This window comes from Anolis carolinensis, chromosome 4 (genome assembly GCF_035594765.1).
Source record: "Anolis carolinensis isolate JA03-04 chromosome 4, rAnoCar3.1.pri, whole genome shotgun sequence".
NCBI lineage: Eukaryota > Metazoa > Chordata > Lepidosauria > Squamata > Dactyloidae > Anolis > Anolis carolinensis.
In genome coordinates, this window is record NC_085844.1 from 185,399,104 (window position 1) to 185,418,482 (window position 19,379).

Genomic DNA, 19,379 nt, shown 5'->3' on the forward strand with positions numbered 1-19,379 from the left:
CTATCGCCTCCTTTTTCTTCCTTTTTCTACCAACGTAAGCAAAAAAGTCCTTTTTGTTGTTTTTAATGTCCTTGGCAAGCCCGAGCTCATTTTGCGCTTTAGCCTTGCGAACCTTTTCCCTACAGGAGTTGGCTATACATTTGAATTCTTCTTTGGTGATTTCTCCCCTTTTCCACTTCTTGTGCATGTCTCTTTTGAATCTTAGCCCGGTTAAAAGTTATTGGACATCCATTCTGGCTTCTTTGCACGTGTCATATTTTTTTTTCTTTGTTGGCACTGTTTGCATTTGCGCCTTGAGTATTTCACTTTAAAAAAACTCCCATCCATCCTTAACTCCCTTGTCTTTTAATATTGGCGTCCATGGAATGCTGCTCAGTATTTCCTTCATTTTTTGGACGTCAGCTCTCTTAAAGTCCAGAATGCGGGTTTGACTTTTTTTCATTTCGGCCTTCCTTTGTATTGCAAACTGCAGGAGCACATGGTCACTTGCCCCTAAGGATCCAACCACTTCGACTGTATTGATCAGGTCTTCCACATTTGTTAAGATTATATCAAGAGTTGCTGATCCCCTTGTTGCCTCTTCTACCTTCTGGACCATAAAATTGTCTGCAAGGAAAGTGAGGAATTTGTTGGACTTTGTGCTTTTGGCCGAGTTTGTTTTCCAGCAGATATCAGGATAGTTGAAATCTCCCATGACTACTACATCTCTTCTTTGTGCCTGTTTGGTCAGCTGTTGACAAAAGGCTTCATCAAGTCCTTCATCCTGACTCGGGGGGTCTAGTGTCTTTCACCTTATCCTAACCAAAATTTACTTCACAATGCTGCATTGCACCTGGCAATTATGAACAGTTTACAACTTCTCAGCTGTAAATTCAAAACAGAAACGGGGATTTCCAGATCTTCTGCAATAGGCAGGGAAAACATTCTCTGTAGCATCATCTCAATGCAGTGCAATTCTGCTTGTCAACAAACAAAACATGGGGACGTAGGTTTTAGGATGTTATTCTTACTAAGTAAACCTGAACCCAGACTAGTACTCTGAGGAAGAGAACATCTTTTCTTCATAAGATAATACTATTTTATCTTCATTCACCTTCTCTTAATAGAAGATTAGAATAGTTGTTTTACACTGCCCAGGACATTCCATTCCTATCCCACTCTCATACAGTATATGGATCTAAAAGCCATTTCATTCTGCAGCTCTTTTGGTTGTAGCAGAAGTGCTCTACTTGGTGTAGGCATGAGCAAAGTATGGCCCTGAAACCACATCTGATCACTCAATGATGTTTTCACAACCCCCACATACTACCCTTTCCCTGGCAAAAAAGAAAGTATGAATTCCATCTCATAAACTCTACAGAGATGGTTATTCATTTTAATATAAGCCACAGGGACTCCTTGCACACTCGCACACATTTTTCAAAAATAAAAGCAGACTTTTTTTTAAAAAAAGGAGCTTTTTCTGACAGTCCATTGGACCCCAGAGTGTTTTCAAGCAGGAAATTGACCCCAGAACCACATGACTTGCTCACCCCTTATTTAAAGGCTAAAAGAATAAACTATAAAATCAGGAAGTCCTGAATCCAAATGGCTGCCATGAACCCATGAAACGGCCCAAACAAGCCACTTTCAGATTCAGCCTCCCAACTAAATATGAACCATACTGGTCTGGACGTGAACCATACAGAACACCTGAAAGAACTGCACAAATGCTAACTATTATAGTTTGAAACCGTTATTAATTTGTTCCACTAAGTTGTGTGACAACTACATTAAAATGTGGGTTATCTGCATACATTTCTGAGCTACTACACAGGCTGAACAAAATCTTCACATAATTAAAGATACTGTATTTTTGTTAAAAAGTAATTCTAAGAGATATTAACACCAGACACTGATGTTTATAAGTCTTTTCTGTAGCAATAACCATTAACCCTGCTTTCCAACAGGTGTTTTTCCAATCAAGTCCAGTAATCTCTTTGTCTCTGTTCTACCCATCTTTGCCAGTAATACTAGATATTTGAAAGAACCAAATAAGATAAGCCATCTGTGGCAATTAGGTAAAGGTAAAGGTATTCCCCTGATGTTAAGACCAGTCATGTCTGACTCTGGGGGTTGGTGCTCATCTCCATTACTAAGCCAAAGAGCCGGCGTTGTCCGTAGACACCTCCAAGGTCATGTGGCCGGCATGACTGCATGGAGCGCCGTTACCTTCCTGCCGGAGCGATACCTATTGATCTACTCACATTTGCATGTTTTCAAACTGCTAGGTTGGCAGGAGCTGGAGCTAACAGCGGCCGCTCTGTGGCAATTACCTGTTTATAATAGGTAAGCAGAACCTCCAAATCTAGACCCCCTATGTTTCTGAACAAGAGTTGCTGGACGCAAGGCAAGGCAAGGCTCTTCCATATGGCTAGCTTCTGATCACCCAGAAAATTGAGACCCTCGTATGTTGTTGGATTTCCACTCCCAACAGCCCCAGGCAGCATGGCCAATGGTCAGAGTGATGAGTGAGGAGTTGTCAAAGTACAAGTCTACCATGTGGAGGTTCTTCACCAAGGAAGTTCCTTTCCTTACCATGGAATTGAACATTGGTAGACCAAGCATATGTCTGCTTGCTCAACAGGTTACAGGGTCAGACTGTGAAGAAAATCTGGGAGTAGTATGTGGCAACTTCTGTTCAGAGTTTAAAATACATCCCCAACTTATCCTATAAAATACAACTTTATGGCTTGTCGAGCAATTCTTCTAATTATAAAATAACAATTTAGTTTATTCTTCTCCATGGGTCCCAGCTCCAAACACTTCAGTACTGTAGGTTCTTGGAAAAGCACCGCGAAAAAATTAGCGAGAGGCAACAGACTCCCCTTCCAAGGCCAAAAGGAGCTTTGTCAATGTCAGTCGGAGATGCTTCCTTCGTCTACCCAGTGGGATTGGAAAGGATGAGAACAAGCCCAAGAGTTTAGAAACACACAGCATTATTATTTTTCTTTTGGCTTAAAGGTGGGAAAGGACAGCAGCAGTCTGGATAAATTTAGATCTACCAATAGACCGCAGAAGAAATACGAGGCCAACTCAGGAGAAGCGGGACCGTTTGAGTTTTCTGAGCTTTTGAGAATATCAATTAAGCTTCCCTTTAATTTTGGGGGAGAACTTGGCCTGTGAATGTGAAAGCTCCATTGGCTTCTTCAAGCAAGAGTATATTTTAATTTTACCATCATTAAGAAAATGTTATGATTTATGCGGCTGCTGTCGGACTAATATCTTTAAAATTTAGCTGGCTAAGCCAATTCATCTTTAAGACTGATGAAGGTTGATTGCTCTCTATGCAAAATGTATTAAAACTAAATGAGGAGTCTATTACTCACAGGGCGCTGATAATCCGTTAGGTAGGCTCCGTTAGCCTGGCTGTCGCAACAGAAGGGGAAAGCCCAATGCTCCACTCACCTCAGTAGCAGAAAGCAAAAGGCAGCATAGGCAGCTGCCCTTCAGGAGAGCTGAAGAATCTGGGCTGCAATCAAGCTTGACAGAACAACAGGGCTACAAAATGCAGGATTTTTACTGATAAGCTAAATGTTCTTACATATTTATCTGTGTAGATTTTAACAGCCCAAAAGTAGAGTCTGTGAGTAGTTTTAAAAGGGCCTTTCCATTTGCTTCAGACATTTCTCCAGATTTGTGTATGTGTGTGTGTGGGGGGGGGGGGGGGGGAGCGTGTACTCTGGCATCACGCTGGATAATGCTGCTCCTTAGACAAAATTGACTTTTTGAAATGTGAGTAACAGTGGCTCCAAAGTTCTTTACCCTAATATTGCTAAACAAAAGCCGTTCCCTGAGTTAAGATTCTTATGGCAGGCAGAAACACTTGCTGGCCAATATGCTGAAATAGGTGGTCAGTGCGAAACTGGAGGGATACTTGGATAAGGCAGTTCTCTGTCGGCAGGAAAATGCTTTCTGACAAACAGTTGAATGGGATGCCAAAGGGATCTCTGTGGCTGACTCCAGAAAATAGTTGACTCTTCATTTTCTCCTTTTCAGCCCAAAAATCTTTTTGTCAGTGGCACTGTCTGGCTTCTAAGATGAACTCAGGCCACTTTGGGGACGTAGCTACAACAATGAAACTGTTATTGTAGCTAACCCTCCTGATGCACATGGGTACAGATACATTTTTGACATACACAACATTTCTGGAGTCTGACACACTATTTCACTCCCTTTTCAGCCAAAACTTATATGGATCGTTCATGGCAAAGATAAATATAGCTCTCCAGTTTAACTGTAGAACTGGAGAGAAAACACTGAAATCTTCTACAGAAGCACAGGGCTGATTCCGCTGGAGAGAAATCCCTTTAAAGAATGTCAACAATAAGCAAGAGGTGGCCTTAGTCCCCTGCAGGCCAATTCTGTGAAATGGCAACTCAGTACCTCATAACACAGCTCAGATCACTATTCCATGCTGGGACTTGTGGGTTCTGATGGCTTTCAGTCTTATCATATGAGACGGCAGGTGGCCAAACACAACTTTTCCTACTAAGTAACAATGCTTTCTTAACTATACATGGAATATGACCTGGGCAGAGTCTGGGTAGCTGCTCAATTCAACATAGAAGAAAATTCATTTCCAAGAGAGTACAAAAGGATTCTTAGTAGGTACATACCATAGTTGTTCAGGCGATTATTCCCCATAAAATCTAACATTATTTATTATTATTGTTAAAGTCCCCAAATATTCATATCTGGAAAAAATGGGTTGCTCATTAAGTTGAAGAATTTATTATCTCGGATTTCTGAGGCTAATATATATTGGATGCTCTCTCCCTCTGACAAATTCTCCCAGCAGCCCTTTTTGCAACACAAGTCTGTGAGTGTGATTATGCCAGCATCACTTTTGATTTAAGGACTCTGAGCCTTTGTTCTCGCTATAAACAACCTGTAAATGCCTAAACACTGCAACAAAAGAAAAATAAATAAAGGGCAACACACCAGCATATGAATCAAAGCCATGTGATTAGCCAACAATCGTTTTGCTGACTGGCAGCAATTGAGAGATTCCTTTTCCATTCACCACCAACAGGATGGCAAGGAGCAAACTATGAAACAATAGCCTAATCATCATGGTTAGATGATAAAAATACTATAGTCTGGATCACTGAGGCTCGTACCTGGTTCACTTTCATCATCTTTCCTCCCTAGACAACAAATAATAAACATGTGTGTAGTGATAGGATAACCCTGACATGTAATACTGAACCATTTCTTGTCTCAGCTCCGACCATTAATCTCTTTGGAACAGATCCTTTTAGACATGGGCAACTACGCCTGTGCTCAAAAAGCTTCTGCTCTTTAACTTACATTCAAAACAAAAGCATTTCATTTTCTGGCCAAGGATTCAAATTATTGTATTTTGTAAGCTGATGTTTTAAATAAATATAATTATAGACATATGAAGGGATATAAGTCTTCCTACGAAGACCATTTCTTTGTGTGATCTCTGGATGTAACTAACTGGGCAACATGTAGTTAGTTACATTCTGCACCACAACTAATGTAGTGTTTCATGCATTGTAAGAATCTTTGATATATTTCAGTTCTCTACAGGGCATCTAATGATTGTCATGTATAACAAAAATCACTGACAAGCAGTGACTGAGAACGGCTGCAGGCAGAGAACTATGATCAATGTATCACTTTAACAAGGATCACCTTAAGTATATAAAGGATTTTGACATGAGGAACATTGCTGCCGATTGTGTATCTTGGCCTCATAACACTCTTCAGGAAGACCATCAGAGCATACAGTTCAGTTGCACAAACATTCATATCAAAGTGACTGACTCTCGTATTGGCTGATATCAGGGAATCTACTCAGCTTCTACAGCATCCAGTCAGTCACCAGCAACATCCTGAGATATATGGGAGGATATAAGTATTGTATTCAATCCCTAGAGATGGAATTTTTAAAATACCGTCTCAATTGCATTTCATTCCCAGAAATGTCCCAAGACCCTTTAAATTCCTAATACTGTATTTGTCTCTACTTGATCCCTACTCCAAAGAAATGAGCTTGTCTCATTCTGCATTTAAACCTGATAAATGGGAAAAGTTCTAACTGTTACTCTTCAAGGTTACACAAAGTGCACCTTTCAAGATGTACACTGACATAAGAATCTACAGAATTCACACCTGCCCTCTTTATGTTTTTGTCTAAAATTTATTCACAGTTCTATATAAAAGATGCAGGTGGAAAACATGATTTACTGAGATTGTATTCTGCAGAAGCTGCTCTAAAGGGAAGTGCTGGTACACACACACATAGTACATTTCTATGCAGCTACAACTCTCTTCAACAAGTACACAGGATGTACTCCTAGCAGATTCCTAAGATGCAGTGCAGAAACAAAAAAGGCTGCCCAGGAAGGTTATGGAATTAACTTCTCAAACTCCACTTGGGTAATTTCCTTTGGGGTATGAAGTGATGCAAATATTATCTAGACAAGGGGACCTAAATTTTCCAAAAGCATTGGGATGCTTTCCATAGGAAGTTCCCCTCTTTATGTGACCCAGTATCCTGTTGGCACCTCTCAGTCACAGCTGCAAGTTAAGTAGAATCCATCTTTTAATGTCTGATTGTTCACAACTATGTGAAGTATTTAACCTTTTCAGCTGCTTTCGTAAATGTGGAGTTTATGCTATTTTTATCATGACAATTCATTTCTACGGAAATTTCTTCATTTACAGCTGCTTTTTTACTATAGGTAATCCATGGCACTGTTAACTCTGACTAAATTCTTCCAAGTTTATACTGCAAAAGTTGCTGCTGGGATTTTGTTCAACAGCCTCTCATATCAATGCCTTGACATAATTCTGACAAAGACAGGCACCTAAAAGCATTATTATCCTAAAGTCACGGGACTTGGGCAAAACCCTGCAGGGTCTTAAAGGGATCAAAAGCTATCAAGAGTTCAGCTTCTGCTTAAACATGTTGCACAAATAGATAATGAGAAGACATTATCAAATAAACTTATCAAAGGTGCTAAGCAAATTCAGTTGGATAGACACCACCCATACAACCAGAACCAACAGGGCTTCTTCAAAATAATTTAAATCAAAATTAAATGCACCCAACTTCACAAACTAACAGTTCCCTTTCTACATAGTTTCTTATCAAAATCCATCTCAACTACCACCACATTAAAGGTGTTCACTTTTTATTTTTCAAAGTATATAACCACTCTTTCCGCAAAATTGTATGGATAATAATTGTTATATAATAAGAAACCAGTAACTTTTAAATTCAGATAGTAAATTATATTGGGGGAAGGAAATGAAATGGTTACCAAACATCAAGATTCAACATAACTTTTTAAACCCCTCCATAAGCTGCTCCTGGGGCTTTAAGATTTCCATGACTATGGAGGAGCCACTGATGAACGTTTCTTATGACCCCTCACTGTTTCAACTCTGCATCAATTCTTTACTTAAGGGCACTTTTGGGTAACTTCATAGAATTATGAATTACACATGGACACAACTTCAGCTATGGCACTGTAAGGACTTTTTTATAATGTAAAAAAAAATCTGAGGAATCCAATATGCTTGAAATACCAAACTGAGTCAAGTTACACAATCTGCTCTGCAATCATGGATGCTGGATCTGCTCTACATAAATCTGTGAGCCATGTTTAAAATCCAACAATACACAACAATTTCCGGTGCTGTAAAGGGCCACTTCAGCTTTTTAGACTTTATAATGCTGGTTGGGGAAAATCACAAGAGTTTGACCCACATTATATTCTATTATATACATTCAAAAAGTCAGAGTTCTTTTTATAGTCACAGCTGAGCTCAACTCTCACCAAACACCTACAAATTTGAGGAGGAATGTCAAGATCTTATAACCGTCCTTTATGCCCAGAAGCAACTGAAAAATGAGTTGGGGCCAGAATTGAAAACTGAATCTTTCCTTCATCCTGCTATCATTCTAGCTTTCCCCTCCAGTCAATTGTCCCAATATACACACTCACTCTTGTTTTAATTCCTCTCCCCTGCACAAAACGTTAAAGATTTAGTGTTCATACACTACACATTTTCCTAAGTATCTTTTCCATACCCACAACTGACGGTCACAGAGCATACATTCAGAAATTGCAGCTTGAATTAACAAACTTCTAGTGGTTTGTATGCTACAATGTGGACACATTTATTCTTGCAAATATTCTCCACATAATTGATCTGTGCATGCAAGTGGGTGGGTGGATCCAACCAACCCCTTCACTGACCACACTGAGATCATGAGGCTCTGTTTATGAATGTGCCCAATTCAATTAGCGGGTTTTTCAGTCATAAAACTAACAGCTGGACATGAAAACCCGAAGTTCTCATTTATGCAGCCTAAGCTATAACCACACCCATTTATTTCGATATTCATTATTAGAAACTACTCTGCTCAGCCATTGCTTTTGCACTGAAAGGTTAAACCAGAATTACCTTGATGGATCACAGCTATCATGTCATGGAGAGCCACAATGGCACACTCTCACACAAGTCCCCAATGGAAACAAAATACATAACTGGTCTCCATTAAGGGAAGGGCTTGTGAACCACTGCAGTGCTGGATATGCTGATAAGATGCCAACAGAATATCTCTAAGTCAGACTGTTTCAGTGCTCACGATTTCTGAGTAAAACTAAGATGGCATTCAGATAACACATCCCGCCCCACCTAGACATCTTGTCATGTGCTCTCTGTCCCTAGCTATTATCTCACACATTGGTATACTGGAGTCTGGCTATGCACACAATTACATGAATGTGTCAGGAAAAGCAACAAGAACACTTCATCTTTCTAACCATCGGAAGTTTTCCCCGTTGTGGCAACATACAATTTCCGGCTAATAAGGAGGCGCTGATTACAATCAGCTTATCTCGCCGAAATGCCTCGCAGCACAGTCAATACTAAAGAGATAAATTATTAATTGTTCCAAGTAATTAAATTTATCAAATCCAAATAAATATTACTGGTATTTTATGTAACTGCTTTCAAGGCCTGGCCTCTGAAGGGACAGTATTGATCAAGCAAAGAAAGACAGATGCTTCCCCTGTTAGCAGCTGATGAGGTCTGGCTTTGCATTAATGTCAGAGAGAGTGCGGGTGACCAAGAGCCTCAAGTGAAGAGTAAACAGGCAGCACATGCCTTCATTTCATGGGGGACAAATCAAACAACAGAATATACATTTAACATAAACGCACATGCACCAAAGTCCACCCCCTTCTGCACGCCAAGCTTTGACCCAAATACTCATTTATCTTAAATGCACAGTACAACCCTCGCCCCTGTCCGTACCACCATCCTCGGAGAAAGCAAGCACCACAGTGGATTGTACCTCATTAATCAGTGCTAAAAAAGTGCTCAGTTGGCTAGTAAATATTTAAAAGCCAGTGAGGGTGGATGTGTGAATCAATGGGAATGAAAGCTCCCTCTCCCCCCATTTCTTTTTAATTGGTCTGACCACCAATTTGTCTACAAGATCCTAGTTAGCAGGTAACAAGTAAAACTGCCTGCTGGAAGTCTTTCTTGGTGGAAGATGTCCAGCTGTGAACTAAACAATTGCGCCACAGCATCCCCTCTGTGGCTCTGAGGTTGCTAAGAACTTGCTTTCATCCTACTGCTTTGCCTCATTATCAAAGACTTAACAGTTTGGAATCCAGATCTCTTTCGTCATTTCACAGACTCAGAGCAATGAAAACTTAAACATACATACATCTATCCTTTACCCATATCCTCTAAGAAGGGGGCCATAGTAGTAACTGAACATATAAACAAAATTCTCCGACAAAATGTATATTAGCACCAGGGGAACCATATGTCACTAAGGTTAAATATAAAAGGAATGAAAACACACATGCAAATTGAATGCTTTCAGTCATAACTGGCTGCACAGAGGGTTACATTTAATTTGATACAATTAAAGTTATGTCTAAAGATTTACAAACGACTACAAGCCATTTTTATGCTTTCCCTGCCAAATTCATTGAAGGCAGCACATTTGGAAACCATAAAAGGTACTCCTTTTTCAGTATGACCAATACATCGTACTTTTCCCAGGAGAATTCAAAATGGCCAAAAAGAAGATTGCAGCCCAATAGCAAAATGAACAGAAGTAGTGGCCAGATTTGGTCTTTCAACAACCAGAGATAGCTATTAAGATTCAGTGATTATGATTTTTAAAAGATGTGAAAGTAAAAGATTTGTAAGAACTTTCGACCCCAACAGTTATAGATGGAAAATATATTTGATGGAAATACAGAAAGAGTGACAGCATGACAATGATAAAATGATAAAAAGGCTAACCTACTAACAATCTAAATGAAAACTGTAGAACTTTCTTTTTAATATTATTAATAATAAATAATTTAATAAAATTTTAATGCGAAATAATCGGCTATGAAAAATTCAATTTACTTTCAATTGAAGAAGAACTGGAAAAGAAAATATGAGGACCAGGAGACAATGTGAGAAGACAGAAGATAATGGACCTAAAATTTAAATTGTTAAAATCCTCAATATATTACAATGATCATGTAAAATAACTAATTCCTCAACAACCCTCACCTTTTTTCTCCTTGCAACATACCAGACATTTGTAAAGATTCAGTTAATCAATAATTAATCTATAACTAAATTAATCTAATAACGAATCTATTATACCCAAATTTTTCCTTTTCTTTCCCTCCCCCCCCCCTCTATCCCCTACTTTCCTAGTAAATGTTAAATAAAATTATTTGGAAAAAAAGATTTGTTAGTTGTGCGGAACTAGTGCTTATAATCATTTTTCTAACTTTCAAATTTGTTTAAGATACACATTTTCACCTCCTGGTTACATGACAAGCATGTCAACTCCTATGCTGATCTTTTTTTTAAAGCTCTGCTGTGTGCTATGCTCTCATTACTCAAAAAACCATATTCAAATGAATTCGTTGCATTATGCACCAAATAATACTGTAAGGTCTTAATTAATCCAAGAAGTGAAAACTATTACTGAGAAAGCAGTGTTTATTTCCAAGCAAGCCTATCCATAAATATGAAGCAAAAACATCAAGCTGCCTGTAGATATGAAGCTCCCCCTGGCTTCTCCATTGCAACAAATTGCAAAAGAGGACCTGAATAAGCTGTTTAGAAAGAACACTTAATCCAGGCAGTTAACAAATCCTCTTCCAATTGCTCCCAAGGGCCTTCATGTCTACTCACCTTTGCATGTCACACTGCACACCATCTCAAACCTTGTCAATCAGAAACAGAGACATGGAGGACTGGCATAAGAGAACATATTGGCAGGCATCATGTCCCAGTGCAGCCAGCTTTCTCAAATCCAAGTCAGCACTTAGAATCACAATAACTTACTGAAACTCTTAAAATGTCACACAAACAATGGCTAAGCTTCTCAGATTTCCAAGTGCCAACCGCATAGATAAAACTATTCACCCTTACAGACGGAAGCCCAATTAAAACACTACTGATATTGTTTGATCACTGGAATATCAAGATTATGGGAGCACTGACAAGAATTTAACACATCTTCTCATTTTGTGTGATTCTTTTGCATAAAGGCTACAAGTGAAACAAATGTTCTACACACAAAGAAACAGAAATCATACCATGTCCTTAAATAGGGAGTGGGGCACACTGCAGCCCCTGGAGTCCATGGTGTTTGCAGAGGCTTTTCATAGGGAGGCCTAATTTACAATAGCCTTCATAGAGTCCCCCAAAAAACCAATTCTTTGTGGTGAGAGCCCTCCCAAATAAATCCAAAGACATTCCTTGAATGTCAGATACTATAAGACCTTTCCATTTCATCCAGATAAAGAAAAACATATGAAAGTATATACTTAATAATAATAATAAAGATGCCAATAACAATAAATGTTTTTTCCAGCTGCACTTTTCAGCTGTTTATTAGTAGGTTTAGAGAGAGTGCAACTAGCTGGGTGTTGCAGAACTTACAAATAGTCTTCACTGCTATTGCAGTTGCCCATACCTGCCTTAACAGATGAGCTAAGCTTCACATAAGGTTAAGTAATTAGTCAAAAGTCAATTCCCATAATGCAGGGCAACATTTTTCTATCCACATCTTCTCTCCCTCAGCCATGATTTCTTTCAGTGGTACAGTCAGATTTACTAACAGGTAACCTTGACACATCCCTCCAGCAGCCTTCTCCATCCTAGATTTCGCCAATGGCCTTACTGGTCGTGGTGACAGAAACAGAGATCCAATATATCTAGAAGGAATCATGCTGAAGTAAATGTAACGTTTTAAAGCCCTCAAGATCTCAGAAGAGCTATAAGTTCCTAGGCAATTATTCAAGTGAAACAGTTCCCACTTTAAAATTGTTATAATAATGAAGGTTTTAAAATGCAAACATATTGAGAAAAGGGTTATCCTTGTCATTCTGACCCAGCTTTTTAAAACACACAAAAAATTTTGATTATTACATTCCTGATCAAACAAGGGTGGTTAAAATATACATGTTTATGTTTCATGAATTTCAAATAACAGTTTAAGGAGCTAATCCCCAACCTGCTCAAAGTCCCTACCAAATTGAAATAATGAGGAGTGGGGGAAAGCTATTGACTTTGGTAGAACAAACTCCCTCCTACACTTTAACAAAGTTCAGACAACTGCTGAAAACCTCATGCCCACTCACCCTCTAATCCCCTTCATGAAGGAAAGAGTCCTGAGTTCTGACAAAATGGGAAACTCTGATCTAGAACACCGCTTCTTAAACTGTGGTCCCAACCCCAAAAGTTGACCCCTGAGCTCAATATTAAATGCTTCAGCTGTACTACACAAAAAAAGGAAGACTTGCAAATGCTATTTGGTACGAATAAATGTTTATAAACTGTATCTAGATATCCAGGAATATGTAAACATTTCTTGGGTGGAAGCTGAGAACAAACAAACTAGAATTTCATTTTTATCCCATGTCTTGTCCTCTCTGTCTGGGTGCATATCAAATTTCAAACATAATGAAATTTGTTTCATTTAAAATTTCATAATGAAATTTGAATTACAAATTGGGAATATTTGTAATCCACTTTCCAATGAAGTTCCCTAAATGCTTTCCTGGCTACATAAGCTGCCAGTGTATCATTATCCCACATTATAGGGTGCCTTTCAATGAAACATATGAGCAGAGAGGTTCAGCCCAATGGAGTCTTAAGAAACAAAAAGGTAGGTTCAGCCATGGCGCCTCTAGTGGACCTCTGGAGCAAAACACACAGCTTGTATTCTGCTGCTGAAAACCAGTTAACTGTGGCAGCCCACACTCCAGTGGACACTTAGAAGCTTTAAAAGGAAAAATAGATAGAAAAGGAAAGAAGCGACCATTGATGCCAGCCCCCAATGATCATTACAGCAGCTTACCCTCTGACTCCGCAACGTGACACCTGCAGACTTGAAGTCTGGAAACTTGATGCCAGCAGTTTCAGGGACAGCCTAAAAAAAGAAGAACACAATATGTTGTTAAAAAATATAAGAGGAGGCACAAAGAGAACCCCATAAGACCAAGGGGGAAGAATCAGTTCCTGTCAGACAGCTACTTGCAATGACTTATGTTGAAGAACTCAGAAGGACACAACTTTTTCTTAATATAAATGCTTTGATTTCATAAGTAGGACTGAAGCAAACTCTGGATTTAGAATGCTGCACTAACACCAGCATTAATCCATTGGTTTAAATGCCATTCAAATTGTACCAAGATGGCTTTAGTACACCATGATATCAGCAATCTCTCATAGTACAAATCTATTCATACTGATTACACAGTGTCGGCTTTAAAATTATCTCAGGAAAATTGCATTTAAAGCAAACAGTGTGGTATTACTGAGGGGGGTCTCGCAGAAATAGAAGGCAGGCAGATGTGGTTCACATTAAGCACAAAGTGATGAATACTTAAAACAAAACAGCCGTACCGTACTATGTTTGATTCTGAACTAGCTGTTACTATAAGACATCGACTTCTTGAACATTTTGGTTCTAACCATGCAAGTCAAGCTGCCAGGTTTCCAACTCCCAGGTTGATTCTTTGCTCTTTCAAATCACTCTCACAATAGGTCTATCTCCTTCAAAGATAAAACTAAGTTCATCTACTCACTCTGCTTTGAACCATTTTGAAATGTGTTGATTTTAGCCTCAATTGTTTTTAATTTACAGCTTCAGTAGATAGCACACTCTCACCTGAATGGCCTGATCTCTCCACTTCCAAATCCTAACCTGTGTACAGCATTATGATCATGATCATGACTATGTATCAACAAATAGAACAGGTTTAAAAAATCTGCATGCAAAGCATTGTTTTTTAATATTCAGAAAACCAGTTTTTATATCTACCTACACAATGTTATGGTTTCTGCCCTATTCATCTGGCTGTAGTGTGAAGTTCATATTGAGGGAATGTCTGCCCATCTCATAGCGCTTTGCATTTTTCACCAGAAATAATGCCCTTTCTTCCTGGCCAAATATTTCACCACTATAAGCTAAACATATAAATTATCTGCTCTTTAAATACTGTAGACTTACAAATGTTTCAATATAATCAATTCTCACATAATTATGCTATAATTTTAAAGGGCCTTCAGCAAAGAAAGAAAGTAATCCAAGAGAGAAAAGTCTATTATCCTTTCTAAAATTCTAAAAATCTAAAAATTCCTCTATCCTTTTCACACTGAACTCCACATCTCGCACACATAAGGTAATATGATATCTTTAGGCTGCAAAAGATACAAAGGATATATTTTGCAGAAATACATTTTAATATGTGTATTTTATATGTTTATGTGGTTTTAGGTATGTAGTAGCCCACCTCAAGCCATGAGGAGAGGTGGGTAAGAAATAAAACATAACAACTTTTCTGATTTTCATTGCCAGAAATTATAATTTATAGAATTAAAAAAAAATAAATGATAGCCACATCCCCAAAGTTAATGGCATTCATATAAAAATACTATGCTCATTCTGACTGCTAAGGCCATACAGGGCCATATAGAGATGTCACAATAAAGGATATCAAGGAAAGGCAATTTACTAGGACACTCCAGTCTCATTGTTCCCATGGCTAAATTATCCATGGAACTTTAGCTCAGTGTTCGTTTGATATGCAAAATGATCAGAGAGCCCACTCTCCAGCTGTCTTACCCTCAAACAAACTAGAGAATTAATCAAAGATTTGTTCTAGTGTTAATAGTATGGTTGAAGGGAAATCAGGCTAGAATGTTGGCTTCCTCCTGGGTTCAAACATCATAACAAAAATAAAGCTGTTCTGGCTGTATCTAGCCATGTTCCTACCAACATGATGACTCATTTACAACAAGCCATTCTCTTCCATTCACGAAACTGGAGCCCATATATACCCTGTGATAATACCATAGGATTGCTTCTAAACGGAATAAGGCTGAAGTGGTTCCAGAGGTGGGAAGCCTATATTCCTAAGATAAAGGGGCAAAGTGCAGCCTGCAGGCCACACAAAACTCCCCAAAAGGCATTATTTACCTCTACAGTATCTTGGGGGAGATTAGAAGGGGGCAAGGATTTTATTTGTCCTTGAGCAATCTAGAATCGCTAATTTTGGGCATAGCGCAGAGAGCAACCCAAACTCTCAAACATACTCCTCCCAAAATAAAAAGTGAAACTGGACATGACTGTCTGCAGTTTCATGTTTTTAGAATTGTCAGAATCATTCTTATTGCTTCTTGGGTTCAGTGTGTCTCATGGCGCATGTTGGGGCCAGATATAAGATTGCAAGTCTCTATTTTATAGAGCCCCCCATTTTCACACAAAAACAGTTTTATTTATATTTTGTCTCTTGATACGTATGTGTTAGTTCGTTGACCACTTTTCTCGCATCAGCCAAAGATTTGTGAACAGTTCAATATTTTCCTATCAGTATTCTCTAAATCTGAGTTAAAGAAGCAATGAAAACTCAACGTCTTTCCCTTTGTCAAACAGATGTTATAATCAAAAAGACATTCCAAGTGGTTATTCAGAACCAGACTTCTTGTAATTTGAATCCAGGACGTGGTGTTCTACCTTTCGGAACATCTGAAAAAAAAACTTATTCCAACTTCCATGGACTTACACCAAAGCTATACAGACTGCTGTGATAGCAAAGGGAAGGGAAGCAGTGCCCTTTAAATATCTCTGGATCAGTAAAATGGCTATTAGGACCTACAATATTTCATCATATAAATACACAAGTAGATGCAACCAACTTCTACGGAAGATCTATTTCATTCAGTTCAAGAGACTCTAAGAGAAATTTGGGGCATGCCTTTCCTACCCTCCTTTCAATAATTATCCACCTAGTCTCTAATGAAAAAGAGAGATACACTAACTCCCTCCTACACCGCACAGTCTGCCTTCACCTCACATCAGAGCAATTAAACAAGTTGCTATACCTCACACGCCAGCATGAGCTGTAAATGCTTCAACCTCAATTGACTCTTTGGTAAATGACTTCCTTTTGTTGAGATGATGCTGATAGAGCCCTTGATTCAAATTCTTAGTTAAAATGCATTTTTTTTTTAAAAAAAAACATTTTCCTGCTACAGTTGGTAATTGACTCCTAATGGACTCTGTCATGGTTGAAACAGCACAAGTGCAAAACAGAAGCTGCCTTCAGGAGCCCTGAGGTGTTACACTCTGATACAAGGGCCCCAGGCAAAATACGAAGAGTTAGCCAAACTTGCCACAAGCGTGTCGAGTGGCTATTTCATCCCATGTCCTACTGGCATGACATAATATGGTTGGCAAAGTACTAATAATTTCCAAAGGAAAAAAAATAAAACAAGCTGAACGTTTTTGAGACATCCCAACCCCTGCCTGTAAGCCAATCTATCTAGAAAGCCATTTATTGGCAAACAAAATTATTCATTTTTACATATGAACAAAAAGAGTATATTTAGTGGCCACTTCTTCATCTCACCCTTCACAACGACAACAAAGAACAATCTCTTCTAGAAATTTCATGAAGCAATTCCAAACTGTGTTCTATTCTAAACATTACTAATACTTTCATATACAAAGCCATTAATTTCCCCATACCTACAGAGCCAGTGTGGTGTAATGGTTTGAGAGCTGGACTAGGACACAGGGAGACCATGGTTTGAATCAAACACTAAAACCATGGAAATCCACTGGATGACCTTGGGCAAGTCACACTTTCACAGCTTCAGGCGAAGGAAGGGGTAAGCCCCTCTGACCAAATTCTGCCAAGAAAACACTGTAATAGATTCACCTTAGATTTGCCATAAGTCAGAAACAACAGAAAAGAATAATACTATATAATCAGTTCATTGTTTCACGGAAAGAATGGTGTGTTCAAAATAAAACAGTGCAAAATGCATTGAAAAGCACTACAAGGCCAATGGTGATTTTTCTACGTTACCCGGCCCTGCCTAGCATCTGCAGCCTTCAATGAATAACATTCCTTAATAGGTTGGGGAGGGATCATTAACTCATCCCCTGTTAATATTCCCAAAATACTGGTTTATCTCTGGAATGAGAAAATTCATTCCATCTAAGTAAGCTTACACCCTCTGCTTTGGCAGCAGATTTCACAGACTAACTGCTATGATCCTTGAGGAATTCATTCATTACGAATTTCAGTGTGTGCTGAGCTGAGCTCAAAAACCTAAAAACAATTTAAAATGTATATTTTAGGACAAAATGTCCTGAAATACATACATTAAAATAAAACCTATTTTATTTTGTTAGAAATTATTCTTACAAATAAAGCATATTTTGTAAGAAATTAGTTCCAGATACAGTAGAGTCTCACTTATCCAAGCTAAACGGGCCGGCAGAAGCTTGGATAAGTGAATATCTTGGATAATAAGGAGGGATTAAGGAAAAGCCTATTAAACATTAAATTAGGTTATGATTTTACAAATTAAGTACCAAAACATCATGTTATACAACAAATTTGACAGAAAAAGTATGCAGTTCAATATGCAGTAATGTTATGTTGTAATTACTGTATTTATGAATTTAGCACCAAAATATCACGATATATTGAAAACATTGACTACAGAAATGGCTTGGATAATCCAGGGGCTTGGATAAGTGAGACTCTACTGTACATATATTTAAATATGTAATTTATGCACTTTTAAAGATTGCACAGTAAGGCAAAAATGCGAAAACGGCCTTACAAATGGATGTGTGTCCAACTGACAGGAACCATAGCTAAAATGATCTGCCGATCCTTAATATTTGCACTGGAACAAGACAGATTATTCTCTCGCTGTTGATCTTGTTGTTATGCTGCATAACATGGAAGTGAACATGTTTCTGACCATCAAAGAATTTGCTCTTTAAGAACAGTTTGTAGTTTGCCACCAATTCAAAACAGAAATTTCAGTGACTTCCAGCTTAAATCTGGCCTCTGTGCAGCCTATATATGGCTACCTCAAGAAATACCAAGTTCTAATAAAAAACAACCCAAATCATAGAAACTTTGCATATATCTAGGACCACACAACTATCCTACCCACAGCCCCAGACAAAAGGCAGGGTGGTACCATAAGCAAGGGCAAGAGGACAAGTATAAAATGTTTACAGGTTTCTCAGTTTCTTTCTTCTGTGGCAGCTTTTTCTTGGGTGCCTTGCGTTCCGCACGTCTTTGTTCAGTGGTTGTGTCCGCAGCAGTAATGAGTTTTTGCAAGTCTTGTGTTCGCTTCTCCCTCTCTTTCTTCCTGGCTTCAATTTTTCTCAGCTCCTGGATCAGATATTCCTCTTCTGCCACCTTCAGATGAAAAAGAAGCAAGACAAGTAGAAGTATGGCTGTTAAAGTGGTACAAAAGAACCATCTAGTGGCAACAACTATGCTTCTCATGTAGGTTGAGACAAACCATTCTTCTCTCGCCACTACCAAAAATTGCCAAGGGAATTCAGCAAAAGGAAAAAGAGGTCACAATTAAAACTTGAGAGCTGCATACTCACACCTCAGGCCCCAAGTTGTATGTCTTGTTCTATATTTTTTGGGCCCATATTTCACCTTCTCTCCTTTCTTAGATCCCGCTTAGAAAGTGTTCTCCATAAGCCCATTTTTACTTTCACACCTCTGCTATTCACAGCTTTCTAAGTTCTTGTATTTCCCTTTTGTTACTTTTTACGTTGGCTCTTTTTCCCACTACGGTTTCTGTTCTGTCTTCTTTTAAAGCTTTGGGAAAAGGAATTCTACTCAAAACTACCTCTTGCTTTGTTGACAATTTCATTTCTTCAGAAATGTGGACATCTGCATATATTTTACATCTTCATATCATGTCAATCAATTACTGTCAAGAGACCATCATCAAATCCTTAAACACAATAACACTTCATAAAA

The 19,379-nt window shown here is 38.5% G+C and overlaps 1 protein-coding gene across 2 annotated transcripts in view; it reads right to left on the reverse strand.

Annotated features, from left to right (window-relative positions):
* dmap1 (DNA methyltransferase 1 associated protein 1) overlaps positions 1 to 19,379 on the reverse strand; it is a 40,219-nt gene that overhangs the window by 10,596 nt on the left and 10,244 nt on the right. For both annotated transcript variants that reach the window (XM_008109510.3, XM_008109511.3), the window contains 2 exons: positions 18,612 to 18,797; positions 13,421 to 13,492 (listed from right to left, as the gene is read on the reverse strand). In XM_008109510.3, the coding sequence (XP_008107717.1) occupies positions 13,421 to 13,492; positions 18,612 to 18,797 (258 nt within the window). The remainder of the gene's footprint in view (positions 1 to 13,420; positions 13,493 to 18,611; positions 18,798 to 19,379) is intronic.